Source organism: Tachyglossus aculeatus, chromosome X1, assembly GCF_015852505.1.
Source record: "Tachyglossus aculeatus isolate mTacAcu1 chromosome X1, mTacAcu1.pri, whole genome shotgun sequence".
Lineage (NCBI taxonomy): Eukaryota > Metazoa > Chordata > Mammalia > Monotremata > Tachyglossidae > Tachyglossus > Tachyglossus aculeatus.
In genome coordinates, this window is record NC_052101.1 from 46,333,049 (window position 1) to 46,352,149 (window position 19,101).

At 45.7% G+C, this 19,101-nt stretch overlaps 1 protein-coding gene across 2 annotated transcripts in view; it reads left to right on the top strand.

Moving 5' to 3' along the window:
* The first annotated feature begins 991 nt into the window (after positions 1–991).
* ACSL6 (acyl-CoA synthetase long chain family member 6) overlaps positions 992–19,101 on the top strand; it is a 131,262-nt gene continuing 113,152 nt past the window's right edge. For both annotated transcript variants that reach the window (XM_038771983.1, XM_038771984.1), the window contains exon 1: positions 992–1,102. In XM_038771983.1, coding sequence (XP_038627911.1) covers positions 1,030–1,102 — 73 coding nt within the window. In that variant the 5' untranslated portion in view covers positions 992–1,029. The remainder of the gene's footprint in view (positions 1,103–19,101) is intronic.

The following is a 19,101-nucleotide window of genomic DNA, read 5'->3' on the forward strand; positions in this document are numbered from 1 at the left end:
CCTGTAAAATGGGGGTGAAGACTGTGAGTCCCCCGGTGGGACAACCTGATAACCTTGTAACCTCTCCAGTGCTTAGAACGGTGCTTGGCACATAGTAAGCGCTTAATAAATGTCATTAACATTATTATTATTAACAAATACGAATGAATGCATGAATGCATGTGGGACAACCTGATAACCTTGTAACCTCTCCAGCACTTAGAACGGTGCTTGGCACATAGTAAGTGCTTAATAAATGTCATTAACATTATCATTATTAACAAATATGAATGAAGGCACGTGGGACAACCTGATAACCTTGTAACCTCTCCAGCGCTTAGAACGGTGCTTGGCACATAGTAAGCGCTTAATAAATGCCATTAACATTATCATTATTAACAAATACGAATGAATGCACGTGGGACAACCTGATAACCCTGTAACCTCTCCAGCGCTTAGAACGGTGCTTGGCACATAGTAAGCGCTTAATAAATGCCATTAACATTATCATTATTAACAAATACGAATGAATGCACGTGGGACAACCTGATAACCTTGTAACCTCTCCAGCGCTTAGAACGGTGCTTGGCACATAGCGCTTAATAAATGCCATTAACATTATCATTATTAACAAATACGAATGAATGCATGTGGGACAACCTGATAACCTTGTAACCTCTCCAGCGCTTAGAACGGTGCTTGGCACATAGTAAGCGCTTAATAAATGCCATTAACATTATCATTATTAACAAATACGAATGAATGAATGCATGAATGAATGTCACCCTTCCGTTCTCCGCACACCTGGCCCGCGGCGCCGGGCCCGGTGCCCCTGCAGTTCCGCAGCGGGCCGGGAGGCGGTGCGAGGCCGGGAGGAGGCGGGGCTGGAGTCGTCGTCCCCAGCTCTGCAGCTGCAGCGGCGCGAAAAGCCCGGAGCCGGATCGGGAGCCGGAGCCGGACCAAGACCCGGAGCCGGATCGAGCTCCGGAGCCGGGCGCCGCCACCGCAGTGCGCGTGGTGCAGTGCTGCCGCCGGCTCCCCGGGCCGCCCATGCTGCGGCCCGCTGCTGCCGAAATGCTCACCTTCTTCTTGGTGTCGGGAGGCTCCATCTGGCTGCTAGCGGGTAAGCGGCCGGCAGCCCCCTCCCCTCCCTTCCCCTCCCCTCCGCCCCCGGCTCTGCAGCCCCGGCAGCCCGTGCCCTCCCCGCCCCGTCTGGGCATCGGGCAGGGAGGGCGGCGGGCAGCCCCTGGGGGGGAGGGTTATGCAGAGCGTGTTGCATAACTCCGGGGGTCCGGCTGCCGCCCATCGGTCCCCTCCCTCCGGGACAGGGGACCGGTCTCTTTGCTGCGTGGGCACCTCGGGGACCCCACTGATGGTTTCTGACCCCCCCCCCCCACTACCCTTTCTTTCCTTCTGTTCAGCTCTTACTGTGAGCCGGACGCTGTGCTGAGCTCCGGGGGAGACGCGCGATCTAATAATAATGGTATTTGGTTAGCGCTTACTATATGCCAAGCGCTGGGGGAGACCCAAGGTCATCGGGTTGCCCCACGTGGGGCGCACGGTCTTCATCCCCATTTGACAGATGAGGTCACTGAGGCGTAGAGAAGTCAAGTGGTTTGGCCAAGGTCACACAGCAGACAAGTGGCGGGGTTGGGATTAGAACCCACAACCTCTGACTCCCAAGCCCGGGCTCTTTCCACTCTGCCACGCAGGTTGGATACAGTCCAGGTCCCAAGCGGGGCTCACAGTCTTAATCCCCATATAATTATAATAATAATAACGGTATTTGTGCAGCGCTTACTATATACCAAGCACTGTTCTAAGCGCTGGGGGAGATACAAGGTAATCAGGTTGTCCCACGTGGGGCTCACAGTCCTAATCAGCGCTTAGAACAGTGCTTGGCACATAGGAAGAGCGTAACAAAAACCTTCGTTGTTATTAATCCCCATTTTACAGATGAGGAAACAGGCACAGAGAAGTGACGCGACTTGCCCAAGGTCACACAGCAGACAAGTGGCAGAGCCGGGATTAGAACCCACAACCTCTGACTCCCAAGCCTGGACTCTTGCCACTAAATCACGCCGCTTCTCATTTGTGGGGCTCACAGTCTTAATTCCCATTTTACAGAGGAGGTAACTGAGACATTGAGAAGTGACTTGTCCAAGGTCACCCCACCCCCTTAGCCCCAAAGGCGGGGAGTAGAATCCCCTGGAAAGCACTTTGAAGGGCCTTGCTGGGGGGCAAAGGGACCCACAGATTTAAACTGACAGGAAGGTGTCTGTTTATTGTTGCATTGTACTCTCCCAAGAGTTTAGTACAGTGGTTTGCACACGGTAAGCGCTCAATAAATACGATTGAATGTGTTGAATGAATGAAGGAACTTTTTTGGCAGGAAAAAATGGACAATTTTCAGAATCAAAGAGCATCTGGAAACTATCCGCCTGTGTCAGAGGCAAATGTCTGCTGCCACTAGGGTGGCCCACCCTTCCTAGTGTGCAAATAGCATCAAGTTTAAAAATTGTAGCGTTCCCAGAATATTTAGTGTTTTCTCGGTGAAAATGCTTGGTGAGTGGGAAACCTACCAGCTTTATCCGGACTCGATTTGGAGGTTTTGCACCGGATTTTGACACTGACAGCACCCAGGGTCTAATTTTAGTCCCAATGATGATATCCAAGCGTCAAGAGTGAGCAGGTGTTAAGCCATCTTCTCCCGAGGGCTCTTCTGAGTCACTTGCTTGGCATCGTTGGTGATGGCTTAGGAGGGGTTTGTGGGTTTTCCTGCCCCAGTCTTTTTAGTCCATTGGAATCTGGGGTAGATACGAGACGACAGCACTCAGTACACTGCTAATCCGTGGTTTCCATGACATCCACCCCACCGCCCCTTTCTCTCTCCGATTAGCTGGCTGTGCCACGTGGTTTGTAATGATCATGTTCTCACATGTGGTTGATTATTCCACTTGGAATTCAACCTTAATTCATATTCAAGGTGAACAGAACGCTCCTAATAGAAGAGCAGGTCCTTGCTGGCTCCATTGTTTGGAAAAAGAAGCAGCGGATCAAAGATCACGATCCCAAACTGGTGTCAGTTGAAGAGGGGTAGTTACGGAGAGTGAGGTGGGTACATTACCTGGACCTCTTTACCTGTTCACCCAGAAGGCACACATTGGTAAAAGATGGGGTAAAATACCGGGGATAGTGAGTGGCTTTTTAAGAGCTCGAGGGGGGCTGGAGGGTCCGGGAAATGGAAAGACTTCCAAACGAATATATTCTGGAAAGAATAGGATGCTTCAGCAGAAAAAATAAAGGCTGAGTGGGGGTCATAATTACCGTCTACAGACTCACAAAGGGTGTGGGCAGGGTGTGAACTTGGAATTGTTGTTCACCAAATCCCACAACCACAGAATGAGGAGGAGTCCATTGAAACCTGGTTGTGGAAGGGTGAAACTAACAAAGGAAATACTTTTTCATCCAGCGGGAGGCCAAATATATGGAATTTATTTTCGCAGGAAGTTGTGCAGGCTCAAGCCTTCAGGTTACAGGAAGGACTGGATAAATTCATGGAGAGAGATCCACAGTAGGCCGTTGGAGGAAAAGTTCGGGAGGTGAGGAAGGTTAAAATAGAGTTGTGGAAAATATGACCTTGATGAGTTCTTGGGCAAATTAGTGATGAGAGAGGGTTAACTTAAGGGCGGGGACGGTCTACACCTCTTTTTTATATTGTACTTTCCCAAGCTCTTGTTAAGGTGCTGTGTACACAATAGTACTAATTCAGTGCAATTGATTGAATGATCCATGGTGTTAAGAAGGCAATCCTCACTCCTCCCAGCATCTTTTGTGGCCACTGTTTAAGAAAGCCTCCTGGCCTGGATGGACCAGTGATTTGACCCTAATATGTCGCTGCTTAAGGTCTTTGTCTTAGTGCTGTTTTGTCAAGACTAAGATGCTTAAACAGCTCTCTGAATAGTGGATTTTGGTTTGCAAGGGATGGCCTTAGCCCTATAATAGAGGACTTTGCTGAGTCTTATCAAACCTCAGGTCCTTCAGTCTGTGTGCAGAGCACTGTACTTATCTCTCGGGAGATAATAATAGAGTTAGAAGACATGATCCCTGCTCTCAAGGAACTTGCAATCTAAATCTAGTGTGGGAGATAGGCCCCAAAGTAATTTACCAAAAGGAGGGGTACGAGGATGGAAAGATGGATTGGAGGATAAGTAAGTGCATAAAGAATAGAGTATGTATACTGATGTGTACAGAAGTGCTGTGGGTGAGTATGACTGCATAGCTGCAGAAGCGATGCAGAACTGCAGAAGTGGTAGTTGAAGAGAAGAAAAATCAGGGATATCTTCCTGAAGGTGTTAAAATTTTAGGTGATATTTCCTGTAAAAATTCTTAGGCTTGATAGTCATTCAGACAGCCAGTCAATCATATTTATTGAGTGTTTATTGTATACACAGCACTGTACTAAGTACTTGGAAGAGTATAGAACAAGTAGCCATGCACACACTCTTCTCTGATTGCCTCTGGAACTTTTTGTTGTGGTCACTTGTTTCATATAATACTCTAGACTGTAAGCGCGTCTTTAGACTGTAAGCTTCATGTTGGCAGGGAATGTGTCTACCAACTCTGTTATATTGTACTCTCCCAAGCACTTAGTACAATGCCGTGCACACAGTAAGTGCTCAGTAAATATGATTGATTGATACCCATCCCCGTCCCATCTTAAGAAGTTGTATTTCAGTAGCTTGGACTGATCAATCCGTCAGTGGTATTTATAGAGCAGAGCACTGGATTAAGCACTTGGGAGAGTACAATACAATGGAGTTGATTGACATACTCCCTGCCCACAATGAGCTTACTTTGTAGAGGGAGGAGTGGCTTGTTCACATAGCCCCTGAGGAGGTTGGAAAGCATGGGGACTTGGAAAGGCTGGAAATATTTTTGGAATTTTTTGGTCTTAAATCAAGCGCAGGCATCAGGAGACGAGTCCCTTTTAGATTGGGGTGACCCCTGGTCTGTTCTTTTCCCAGCCCCTGGAAGGCTGCCCCTGCTTCATCCGAAGCAACGAGAAGCTCCAGACCTTTCTGATATTGTCACCGTCCCATCCGGGTGGCTTTTATCCAGTTTTATCCCAGTCAGTGCAGTCTTCCGTTAGGTCCGTTCCCTGCCTGGTACCGACTCGGCCCTGGACAACTCAATGTCTGTGTTGTAGTTTTACCCGTCCAGCCTCCTCCGCCTCGGCTTCTGAGCTCAAATCCGGCAGCTCGGATGTGCCGTCTGGGTTTACAGGGTCTGACTAGAGAGAAATTTTATCGGCAGTCAGCTGATCTATAGAGTTCCCTCTGTTTGCCATATGTTTAAACGTTGAGTTCTGCATCCACGGATGCTCGAGTTGTTGTTTGTGCTGGGCATCCTCACTATCAACTGATCCAATCAGCGCTAAATTGGACCTCAGAATAACTAGTCCAATAGTGACAGTAGGGATCTTGTTTTAAAACCTTATATGGCGTGTTAGTGGATAAAGCCCAGGCCTGGGAGACAGAAGGACCTGGGTTCTAATCCCGGCTCCACCACATGTCTGCTTTGTGACCTTGGGCAAGTCAATTCACCTCTCTGGGCCTCAATTACTTCATCTGTAAAATGGGGATTAAGACTTTGAGCCCCAGGTGTGACAGGGACTGCGTCCAACCTGATTACCTTGTATCTACCCTGCATTTAGAACAGTGCTTGGCACATAGTAAGCGCTTAACAAGTACTAATGTTATTATTATTATAATTATTATTAGTCAGTGTACAAGTCTGGGCCCACCAGCACTTTGCCACGGGTCCCCAAAGGCCAGGACAGGGAAATGGGAGTACAGCAAGGCCATAGGTTTCTCCAACCTAGTCCTTCTCTCTGGACATATCTCCTTCCTGCCCTGTTGCCCTCCCTCAGTGCAGAGTGTCGTGGGCCAGTTTTGAAGCAGGAAGGGTCAGCCTGGGAGGGAAGGGGGTAATAATAATGATGGCATTTATTAAACACTTACTATGTGCAAAGCACTGTTCTAAGCATTGGGGAGGTTGCAAGGCAATCAGGTTGTCCCACAGGGGGCTCACAGTCTTAATCCCTATTTTACAGGTGAGGTAACTGAGGCACATAGAAGTTAAGTGACTTGCCTAAAGTCACACAGCTGACAGTTTGCAGAGCGGGGATGTGAACCCATGACTTGACTCCAAAGTCTGTGCTGTTTCCACTGAGCCATGCTGCTTCTCTGGGTGGGTGGGTGGGTGGGATGAGACTGGGAAAGGATGGGCCGCCCTGCCATAGAGTAGACTGTAAGCTCCTTGTGGGCAGGGAATGTCACTGTTTATTGTATTGCTCTTTCCCAAGTGCTTAGTACAGTGCTCTGCACACAGTAAGCACTGAATAAATGATTGAATGAATGAATGACCTGTGGTAACCACCTGTGGCAAAGTGGGGAAGAGCCTGGCCCAGAGGAAATAATAATAATAATAATGTTGGTATTTGTTAAGCACTTACTATGTGCCAAGCACTGTTCCAAGTGCTGGGGAGGTTACAAGGTGATCAGATTGTCCCACAGAGGGCTCACAGTCTTAGTCCCCATTTTACAGATGAGGTAACTGAGGTACAGAGAAGTTAAGTGAGCACGGGCCTGGGATTCAGAGGACCTGGGTTCTAAACCTGACTCCACCATTTGCCTGCTGTGCGACCCTGGGGAAGTCACTTCACTTCTCCGCACCTCGGTTACCTGATCTGTAAAATGGGGGTGAAGACTGTGAATCCTTTGTAGGACAGGGACTGTGTTAATAATAATAATAATAATGTTGGTGTTTGTTAAGCGCTTACTATGTGTCAAGCACTGTTCTAAGCGCTGGGGGGGATACAAGATAATCAAGGTTGTCCCACGTGGGGCTCACAGTCTTCATCCCTATTTTACAGATGAGGGAACTGAAGCACAGAGAAGTTAAGGGACTTGCCCAAAATCACACAGCTGACATTTGGTGGAGCTGGGATTCGAACCCATGACCAACCCGTGTTCAACCTGATTATCTTTCATCTACCCCAGTATAGTGCCTGGCACACAGTAAGCACTTAACATGCCATTATAAAAAAAGCAAGTGGAGGATTAGGGATTTGGGCACAGAACAGGAGTGAGATGTGACTCAGGCATGGTTGCACCAGTGACGCCCTTGAAGTCTGACTTGTAATACCCTTGCTACCCAGCTCATGGTATCTTGTGGGTTTCCCAAAGTGATGATGATGATCATGTACTCTCCTATTGAGAAGGATTAATTGTTAATTAAATGATTAAGCGCTATTAAGGTCACATCTCCAAGAGGCCTTCCCCGATTAAGCCTTCTTTTCCCCGGCTCCCTCTCCCTTCTGCATCATCTCTGCACTTGGATCTGGACTCTTTGGGCCTCTGATATTCTCTCCCTCCCTCAACCCCACAGTACTCATGTTCATATCTTTAAATTATATATGATAATATGATCTATCTATCTCTATCTATCTATATATATATATATACACACATTACTTATTGATATCAATGTCCATCTCCCCCTCTTGACTGTAAGCTTGACGTGGGCAGGGACGGGTCTGCCATCTCTGTTGTATTGTACTCTCCCAAGCTCTCCCACATCCTTTCTACTAGCCCTTTGTTCTTTCCCCCTCCCCCTGTGTCTGATATATTGTTGTGTTCAGTGTAAATGTTGAAGCTGTTATATTTGTATTCCCCAAGCACTTAGTACAGTGGTGTGCACATAGTAAGCATTCAGTAAATATGATTGACTGACAAAGTATTATTATTTATTATTAGAAGGCCAAGGACATAAAAATCAGGTGAAATTAAGCTTCATGGGGGCTCTGATTTTCAACCTGTGCAGGGCTCTAAATAGATGTTTGCTAGTGCAGAAGACTTATAACATGAGCAGATTTCTTTGAAGAAAGAAGAGGACCCGATGAGAAACCTAGTTTGAATTTAAGTTGCTGGAAAATAAGACCGGTTCGATGACTTCCATATTGCATTCACAAATGTAGTGTGCATTCAACATTTACACTGAAGACAAATTGGTTAGGAACTGATTGCTGATCCATTGTTCCCTCCCAATGTGGCGAAAAACGGAATCATGTATCACAGTGTCATCAGAAAATAGGTTATTCGGAGAATGCGCTCTCAGTTCTGTGCATAAATAATTTATACTCTTAATCCCGTTTAAAGCTAGAGAGATATGTCCTGACCAAACCCCCCCCCCCCCCACAAAAAAAACCCTCATGAAGCAAAAAATCAGTTGATCTGATCATTTTTCAAGAAGTGGTTGGTTTGTTGTTCATGTGCTATTTCCCTAAAGCTTCCCCTTGGACAGGGAGTGGGAGGATTGAATCATTCAAAAGTACTTGTTACTCATTTTTGTGTTTCTATTTCCCCTTTAGATTTGGAGCTCCTTGAGGGTGGGTATTGGGTGTCTTGCTTCTGCTGTTCTCTGTAAAGGGCTTAGTAATGATGATAATAATAATAATAATAATTGCTGTATTTGTTAAGCACTTACTATGGGCAAACCAGCATTCTAGGCACTGGAGTTGATATAGGTAATCAGGTTGGATACAGTTCCCGTACCACAGGGGGCTCCAAGAATTGAAATGACTTGCCACTGCAGACATGTGGCAGAGACGGGATTGGAACCCCACATCCTCTGACTCCCAAGCCCATGCTCCACTAGACCACACTGCTTCGGTTGCCCTCAGTAGGTACTCAGTAAATACTAATAATTAATTGACTGAAGTAGGGAAGTACCAGCTGGGGCCATGCCATCAATGGGAAACGTTTCTGACCAAAGAACCACTTAGGGAGTTTGATGAGGTGGACAGGCCCAAGAGGAATTTAAAGAAATAGCTGCCTAACATGGATGGCAAAGCCCAAGGCCACTACCAAGGCAACTACTTGCTGGATTATGGCACTATGCTATGGTCACTTCAACTATGAAAAGGCTTAATCCCTCAAAAACCCTGGTGTACGTATAATAAGTGCTTAATAAATAATATTACTACATCTGCTACTGTACTGGAAGTGGCGGAAAGAGCTGACTGAATAGATCTGTGTGAACTAGCCCAAGGGAAAATTAACACACAGCGTGTGCAATGCCGCTCTTCACCTCAATAGGGATGAAGGGGTAAACACTCCCTTTGGGTTTTTTTTTTTTTTGTATCACCAGGAGTTTGACTGCTGCTATTACCTTTGACATCAGGATGGTAAGCCAATTTAGCTGCTCATTTTGCCAAAACTAAGAGGAAATCCCCTGTCAAAGTAGACTTCAGAACTTACAAGACCTCGTTTGTAGTGTTCCTTGAGAAACTATTAAATGTCAGCCATCTTTAAAGATGTCACCACTAGGTGGCAATGGAGCAATGGATTTCCGTTCAGCCATCTATTGGTTTTTATTTTTCTTCCATGTTCTTCTTGCAACTGGTAACTCTGGAAATGACTGTTTAGGTGTAATCTACAGTCCGGTTTCCAGTGGACTCAAAAGCAATGTTCCCACAAGTTGCTTCTGTAATGTCTCCCAAGGAACCAGATTTGAGGGGTGAAGAAGGAAAGGAAGTTCATCAGGGTGCTCAAGTGCTGGAACAAAACTTGAAGGAGGTAAGCTCCATCCTTGGAGATCTTTAAGGGAAGAAAAGGCACAGATGGTCTAGTTAACCAGCTGCCCAGAGGCAGGGGACTGGACCAGATGTTCACGAGGGCCCCGACTACTCTAGTCATCTATGAATTACTGTACATCAATGAAGCTTGCTCTGGTAGGAATGCATGGGATTGGAATTACTCTGTTACCACATTGTACGTATTCAGTAAGTATCAGTTCTCCACAAACCACTTGCTTTTCAGCATCTTCCCAAAATGCTCTCCAGAATCAACATTATAGAAAGTATTTTCCTTTACCCTCTTTGCTGTTGGTTGGCAAGTTAGACCATTTTGCCAGTTGGAAGTTTTTTGGTTGGTTGAAAGGTGTGTGTGTGTGTGTCCATCACCTTGCCCCCTCCTACCTCACCTCCCTACTCTCCTTCTACATCCTAGCCCATACACTCCGCCCCTCTGGTGCTAACCTTCTCACTTTGCCTTGATTTCATCTGTCTCGCCAGCCACACCAGTTCCATATCCTACCTCTGCCTGGAATGCCTTCCTTCTTCAAATCTGTCAGAGAATCACTCTTCCCCCATTAAAACCCTACTGGAGGCACACCTTTTCCAAGAGGCCTTCCCAGACTAAGCCCCACTTTTCCTAAGCTCCCACTCCCTTCCAAGTCACCCTGACTCGCTCCCTTTGCCTTTCCCCCCTTCCCCTCAGCACTTATTATATATGCATACAACTATAATTCGATTTCTATTGATACCTGTGTACTAGTATTGATGTCTGTCGCTGCCCCCATCTAGACTGTGAGCCCTTTATAGGCAGGGATTGTCTCTCATTATTGCTGTATTGTACTTTCCAAGTGCTTAGTAAAGTGGTCTGCACACAGCAAGAGCTCAATAAATACAATTGAATGAATGTAGGGAGAGAGGTAATTGGTGTGAATTCCTTATTCTGACACTTTAAAGGAAACAGATGAAAGTTTCCAAAAGGCATTTATGGATCCAAATGATGGTGTGTTTATAAATGGATAGATACATATTATTAAGTCTTGTATGCCCAGGCCAGCCTCAGAATGAATTCCAGTGTCAAGACAAAGCGATTCAGTATTACCATTCTGAGTGGGTTCCCCAACTGAGTGATAATGACTGGGAGACTAGGGCTATTTGTATACTGTTAAGAAATGAGTTTTCTGACACATTATAACAGCTTTAAATGAGAAGCAAACCAGCTGCCCAAAAATTATCTTTGGAGAATGATGAAAGGAAGGAAATTATAAAGGCCTTGTGGTATGACAACTTCCTTTTCATTCATTCAGTCGTATTTATTGAGCACTTACTGTGTGCAGAGCACTGTACTAAGCGCTTGGGAAGTACAGGTTGGCAACATATGGAGACGGTCCCTACCCAACAATGGGCTCCTCGCTGTCCTTCCTGAGTCTTGTGCCATTGCAGACTCACCGAAAAATGCATATGTGGCTGTGGAGTTCTAGACACTAAAATGGTAAAGAGCACTCCAAGTGTCTTGTTGCATTCTTCTGAGACTCACTGGTGGCTTGTTTTTGGCCGGCGAGAAGTGTGGTACTGTGCTGATGATGGGAATGCAGCTGTGTGCTTTCTCACCATTTTGCTGTTACAAGTGTACTTTCCCCTTTGAAACATTAGTTTCTGAATGTCTTCCGCACTGTATCAGTGTTTGCTGGGCAGACCCTGGGTCAGGGGCTTCGAGCTGTCAGTCCCTCCTTCCTCCCCGCTCACCCCCCCAACTCTGGGATGAGGGTGGCTCTCTCCATTTCTCCTGCTGGGCATCACCTCTGGTCCCGGGAGGCAGGCTGGGAGTGAGGATGTTGATAAGGACTCTCCAAGGAGACAGGAACTGGCTGTCAGATTTTCCCTGCTGATATCCATTCATGTGATTACTAGAGAGGGTGTCTCAGTAGCGCTTGCAGCTCCCGTGGAGCTTGGACTAGTATGCAGCCCTGCCTGTTCCTAGGATCCTTGAAGGCAATACAGATGCTATTTGGGGTCTGTTCAATGAGAAGCACAGTGGTCTAATGGATAGAGGACTGGCCTGGGAGTCAGAGGGCTTGGGTTCTGATCCCACTTCTGCCACTTGTCAGCCGTGTGCCCTTAGTCAAGTCACTTAACTTCTAGGTGCCTCAGTTCCCCCATCCATGAAACAGGGATTAAGACAGTGAGACTTGTCCAAATTGATTAGCTTGTACCTACCCCAGCACTTAGAACAGCCTGGTACATAGTAAGCATTTAGCAAATACTATTTAAAAAAAGACAGGTAAAGCAAGCTAAAGAAAGGAAGCCAAAGTTAGGTTTGTTCTTCAAAGATACTGAAGGTCTTTCACATCGTGAATGGACATTGGTATTGACCTCTGTTTTCTTGGTTCTGGAGGAAAGGGGAGCAGCCTTGCCTATACCTTAGTGGCCATTCTGAGGCAAAATGGAAAAACTGCAGAAAGAATAATCTATGAGCTTTCTGGATGCTCATCCATCTGCCTGAAGGACATTTATTAGACAACTTCTCGGGTGCCAAAATTTTCATGGAAATCAGAAGTTTTACCTTGGTTTTCTGGCTTCCTGACAGTCTGTTTGACCATAAGCTATACCTTGGTTTTCTGGCTTCCTGACAGTCTGTTTGACCATAAGCTGTTTGAAGGCAGGGATTATCTCTTCTGTTGCTATTGTACTCTCTCAAGCACTTAGTACAGTGTTTTTGATTGATTGACCAAGGAAGATAAAGTTGTATGTGCATGTAATCGTGAGACTCAGTTTTTGATATTCATCGATCTCTCTCCTGGTATTTTCTTGTGGTATTTGTTAAGCCCTGACTATGTGCCAGGCACTGTACTGTCACTGAATCACTTTAATTCTTTAATTCTGTTTGTTCTGACGACTTTGACACCTGTCCACATGTTTTATTTTGTTGTCTGTCTCCCCCTTCTAGACTCTGAGCCCGTTGTTGGGTAGGGACCATGTTTATATGTTGCCAACTTGTATTTCCCAAGGGCTTAGTACAGTGCTCTGCACAGAGTAAGTGCTCAATAAATACAGTTGAATAAATGAATGAATGAATGAATACAGATAATTTTGTGTAGGGAACTGAAGAGATGGGGTTGCAGCCAGAAGGAAAGGAAGTGGGGTAGGTTTGTTAGTTTTTGGCTTGATGAAACAAAGCTTTTTATGGAGTGTGGTCTAAGAAAACTCTATCTGTCCATTTTTGACACAAAGGAGGAAGGATTGAAAGGAATAGGCCAGTCATTTAGAGGAAAACACCAGTGAAAATCCCAGTCAGTGCATCTTTAAGATTGATCTGCCACATTCCTGGAAACATGGAAGCCACTGCTGACCCCTAATTGGAAGCAGCAAAGAGGTGTGATGATCAGGAAAGGACCATTGGAATGCATTTTGGTGATGCCGTTTTCTTCACACAGTAAGCGCTCAATAAATACGATTGATTGATTGTTTGATTCAGCGAGGAAATACAGAGAGTTCTTCTACAATGGTGGAGTTGTGTTCTTGAAGATCCTTGTAGTTTGAGAAAATCACAGTCTGTTAACCATGATTCAATGGGAATGAGTGGATTAATGGGTAGGTGGTTTGAGGATATCAGGGGGTAGTTGGCTTGATGCTACCACTATGACTTGCGTGTTCCTCTACCAGTTCCTCTATTATAATGCAGCTGAAACAGAGTTAGCATGTACATTAATCAGTCAAATATATTTTTGAGCTCTTTGTGCCGAACTCTGTATTAAGTGCTTGGAAGAGTGCAATGCAAGTGGTAGAAACGATTTCCCCACCTTCAAGGAATTTTTAGTCTAATGGGAGAGACAGACTTTAAAATAGATTTCAGGTAAGAGAAACAACCAAGTATAAAGATATGTACTAAGTTCTGTGGGGGCAGGGGAAGCACATAAGGTGCTTGGCAGGGAGTACCTAAGTGCATAGGAGAGACAGTAGGGAGGGAAAGAAGGGTGAAGGAGAAGAATATAGTCAGGGAAGGCTTTCTAGAAGAGAAGGGCTTTGGAGATGGAGAATGTGTTCATGCCGTAGTGTTATTTGTTAAGCACAATGTGCCAAGCGCTGTACTAAGCGCTGGGGTAGATGCAAGGTAATCAGGTCCCACCCGGGGTTCACAGGAGAGACAACAGGTATTGAATCCCCAATTTGCAGATGAGGGAACTGAAACACAAAGTGAAGTGACTTGGTCAAGGTCACAAAGTAGGCAGTTGACGGAGGTGGGATCAGAACACAGGTCCTCTTTCCATTAGGCCATGCTGCTTCCCAGGCAGGAGGGAGGGAATGAGCAAGGGGTTGATGGTGGGTGAGAGAAGAGCGAGGTACAGTGAGTAAGTTGGCAGTACATGCCCAGTATGTAAAGCCCAATTGTGCCTACCCATCTCCCTGCCAGCTCCTGTCTCAGTGGACCTCATATCACAATAACTGACCACCACAAATTTCAAGAGATAAATTAGAGTGGTGATGGAGGGTCACTTTGAGAGGGTCATTTTGATGTGGAGGAAAGAGCTCCAATCTTTCACTGAGGCTTTGAGAGGGGCCATTTCATGCCTTGGAAATTGCAGGAACTAAAGTTGTTTTTCTGGACAATTCCCTGGTTGGTGTTCTCATTTTTCTTTGAGGATAAATTATTGTTCAATCTGGACTTCAGCCCTGGCTGGTTTTCTCTCCTTTTTAACAACCCCAAACTGAAACAACTGTTCACACAGCTAGAGGAGGCTGGCTCAGTTGGACTGTCAGCTCTCACTGAGCATGTGAAGAGAGTTGGAAAAACAAAGATTTCTGCCCTCAGGCCTGCCCTAAAGTGTTCCAGAAAGTAGAAATGCACAAATCCCCCTGGCGTCTCACTAAAGGCTTAAGATTAGGATGTCTGTGTGGGCTAGCAGCCTATAACATTCATTCATTCATTCAATCGTGTTTGTTAAGAGCTTGCTGTGTGCCGTGCAATGTAAGAAGCACTTGGGAAAGTACAATACAGCAATAAAGACTGACATTCCCTGCCCACAACAAGCTCACAGTCCAGAGGAGGGGGGAGACAGACATCAATACAAAGAAACAGACATCAATATAAATAAATAAAATAACAGATATATGCATGAGTGCTGTGGGGCGGGGAGAAGGGGGAAGAGCAAAGGGAGCAAGTCAGGGTGACGCAGAAGGGAGTGGGAGAAGAGGAAAAGTGGGGGTTAGTCTAGGAAGACCTCTTGGAGGAGATGTGCTTTCAGTAGGACTTTGAAAGGGAAGGAGAGTAATTGTTTGGTGGATTTGAGGATGGAGGGCATTCCATGCTGTCTTTAGCACTTATGCACACATCTGTAATTTGTATTAATATCTGTATGCCCATCTAGACCATAAATTCCTTGTGATCAGGCAACTTGTTTACCAACTCTGCTATATTACACTCTGAAGTGCTCTGTACAGTCCTCTGCACACAGTAAGTGCTCAATAAATACTATTGATTGATTGGATTTATATGTACCTAGCCTTAGCACTTATGGATATTGTCTGTTCAACTGAGTATTCAGATTATTTATTCTGATTCCACAGCTTGTACATATTTTTATGGGTGTCTCCCCTATTGGATTGTAAGTATCTTGTGTTCTGAGCTTCTGAGGTATATTCCCCAACATTTAGTATCATGCTTTGCCTTCTTAAATACTTATAATAATAATAATTGTGGTATTTGTTAAGCACTTACTATGTGCCAGGCACTGTTCTTAGCACTCACATAGGGCTCACAGTCTTAATCCCCATTTTACATAGATGAGGGAACTGAGGCACAGAGAAGTGAAGTGACATGCCCAAGGTCACACAGCAGACAAGTGGCAGAGCAGGGATTAGAACTCATAACCTTCTGACTCTCAGGCCTGTGCTCTATGCTCTAGGCCATGTTGCTTCTCTAGCAATACCATTACCATAACAATACCATTACTATTACTTTTGTTACTATTGCTCCTTTTTTAATGGTATTTGTTAAGCACCTATTATGTGCCAGGCACTGTACTAAGTAATAATAATACTAATAATGATGGCATTTATTAAGTGCTTACTATGTGCAATGCACTGTTCTAAGTGCTGAGGAGGTTATGAGGTGATCAGGTTGTCCCACGTGGGGCTCACAGTCTTCATCCCCATTTTATAGATGAGTTAACTGAGGCCCAGAGAAGTTAAGTGACATGCCCAAAGTCACACAGCTGACAAGTGGTGGAGTCGGCATTTGAACCCATGACCTCTGACTCCAAAGTACTGAAAAATCCAATCAGGTTGGACACAGTCCATGTCCCACATGGGGCTCACAGTCTTAATCTCCATTTTACAGATGAGGTAACTGAAGGCCTAAGGTCACACAGCAGACAAGTGTCTGAGTCAGGATAAGAACCTAGGTCCTTCTTACTCCCCAGCCTGTGCTCTGTCCAATAGGCCACACTGCAACTAGTGTTCCATACTACTACTACTACTGTAAATTCAACTCTCAAGGCTTTCTTCTGGGCCTCTGTGCAGGAAAAAAATTTGGGGGGTTCCTATCTCTGTCTCAGCTTTCTCTTCCCAAATAGCCACTTTCATAGCCGGCCTCCCAGGTTTGCTTTTCCAAAAGGCAGTAGATTCTGAATGGTCTGGGAGACATTTTCAGAGAGCACCAAAGTGACATACACTCCCAATATACTAGATGGAAACGACATTAGCAAACAGCGTTTTATCAAAGGCCTCAGCCCAAACCTTATCTTGGCCCAGAAAGGAATTCTCATTTTGAGGCGAGAACAGCTCCAGCCTGGCGGAGCCCCGGAGCCAGCAAGCGGAAAGAAAACCCCCTTTCATCTGGCGGCTGGTGAGAGTGGGGCGATGGTGAGGCAGTTCCCGGCTGGCCGGCTCTCACTGAGAAGGGTCTATTTGCATCGGCCTCCCGTTCACTGGGCCTTTTCAGATGCTTCTGATGGAGTCAAGTTCTCGGCCATTGAGAGCGGAGAACTACTTGGGCCTGGACTTTTAACTCTCTGAAAGCTGCTGGTCAGTCTTGCCAGAGAGGGGCTGGAAAAGGAGAGTCAGTCAATGGATTACATAACAGACTGCCAACCTTCTCACCGTACCTTCATCTCATTTATCTCGCCACTGACCCCACACCCACATCCTGCCTCTGGCCTGGAATGCCCTCCCTCCTCAAATCCAAAAGATATTTACTCTCCCCCACTACAAAACCTTATTGAAGGCACTTCTTCTCCAAGAGGCCTTCCCTAACTAAGCTCTCCTGTCCTCTTTATCCACTCCCTTCTGCATCACCCTGACTTTCTCCCTTTATTCATTCCCCCCTCCCAGCCCCCCAACACCTTCATTCATTCATTCAATCATATTTATTGAGCATTTACTGTGTGCAGAGCACTGTACTAAGCACTTGGGGAGTACAAGTTGGCGCCATATAGAGATGGTCCCTATCCAACAATGGGCTCACAGTCTAGAAGGGGGAGACAGACAACAAAACAAAACATGTGGTCAGGTGTCAAGTCATCAGAATAAATAGAAGTAAAGCTAGATGCACATCATTGACAAAATAGAATAGTAAATATGTACAAGTAGAATAGAGTAAAAAATCTGAACATATACAGGTGCTGTGGAGAGGGGAAGGAGGTAGGGCGGGGGGATGGAGAGGGGGAGAGGAAAAAGGAGGCTCAGTCTGGGAAGGCCTCCTGGGGTACATATCTGTAATGTATTTATATTAATGTCTGTCTCCCCCTCTAGATTGTAAGCTCGTTGTAGGCAGGGAATGTATCTCCTTATTGTTGTATTGTACTCTCCCACGCTCTTAGTATAGTGCTCTGCACACAGTAAGTGCTCAATAAATACAATGAAGGAAGGAAGGAATTGTTGGAATCCCTCTATCGGCCCTCCCTAGGGATGGGGAAAAGTGTTTTCCACAACCCTGGCAAAGTGGCACTTTGCACTTACTATGTGATAGACAGTGTACTAATCTTGTTAGGGTGGCTACAGCAAATTGGGTTGGACCCAGGCTTTGTCCCAGGCTTTGTCACAGTCTCAATCCCCATTTTACAGGTGAGGTACCTGAGGTGCAAAGAAGTGAAGTGACTTGCCTAAGGTCACACAGCAGACAAGTGGCAGAGCTGGGATTAGAACCCACAGCCTTCTGACTGCCAGGCCCCTACTCTGTCCACTACACCATGCTGCTTCTGAAAATAGCCAAACAAAAGAAAGGTTGCCCCGCAGCTGGTCAGAGACCCAAATAAATGAATGCATTTCAAAAATTATAACATCCCACTGGGTCAAGGATAGCGTCCCCTTGTCCTCTTAAACCCTCCTCCCCTTCTCTTTGGAATTCAAGCTCTGCTCCGCAGAGAGCAGGGTGGCAGGACTGGGCCTTACCTGGGTTATTAGAGGTGACAGAAGGTTTGGGAAGGCAAGAGGCCACAGCTCCGGCTCCATGGAATGTGACTTCTGTCTCCCGGGACAGCACCCCTGGTGAGTATTGGCGGGTCGGCCAGTGGCCAGTATGGTGCCTCTCGCCATGGGGAAGGTGGATAATAATAATAATAATGATAATAATAATTATCATTGGTTTACTTGGTTAAACACTTATTCTGTGCCAAGCACTGTTCTAGATACAGCTGATCATGTTGGACACAATCCCTGTCCCTCGTGAGGCTCAGCCTCTTAATCCCCATTTTACAGATGAGGTAACTGAGGCACAGAGAAGTTAAGTGACTCACCCAAGGTCACACAGCAGACAGAGGAGCTGGGATTAGAACCCAGGGATCAATGAAGTGTTCTCCCCCTCTAGACTGTGAGTTCACTGTGGGCAGGGAATGTGTCTCCCAACTCTGTTGTAGTGCACTCTCCCAAGCATTTAGTGTGGTGCTCTGCACACAGTAAGTGCTAAATAAATATGATTGATTAATTCAAGTATTTTCAACAAGATGAGAGCAAGCTCAGGATCTTTTCTTTCTGATATCAGTCGATGGTATTTGAGTGCCTACTATGTGCAAAGCACTGTACTACGAACTTGGGAGAGTATGAAAGTTGGTATAGGAGGACCAGAAACTTTAGTAGCCAGTGGCAACCTGGTTACAAGCTTTCAAGGTCTCTTTTATCAATCCATCAACCCATCAAAAGTATTTACTGTGTTCCTATTGAGTGCAAGGTGCTGTGCTAAGCGCTTGGGAGAATTCAACAGAAGTATAACACCCGAAGTCCACCTTCAAGTAGCTTATACTCTGAGCAAGTGTATTTCCTGTTGCTGTATCTACAAACAGCCCATGAAAAGCAGATATTTTCTGTACTCTACAATCATCATTTTTATCTCTTGCTGGATCACACATTTTCTGTCTTGCCTCAATGTGTGACAGAATTCGACTGGGAAATTAGATGGTTTTACCCACAGGTCAGGCTTGTGTTACTTTCATGTTTCATTTCCTCAGGTCTGTGCAATGGTTAAGTATTCACCACCTGGGGGGTGATTCAGA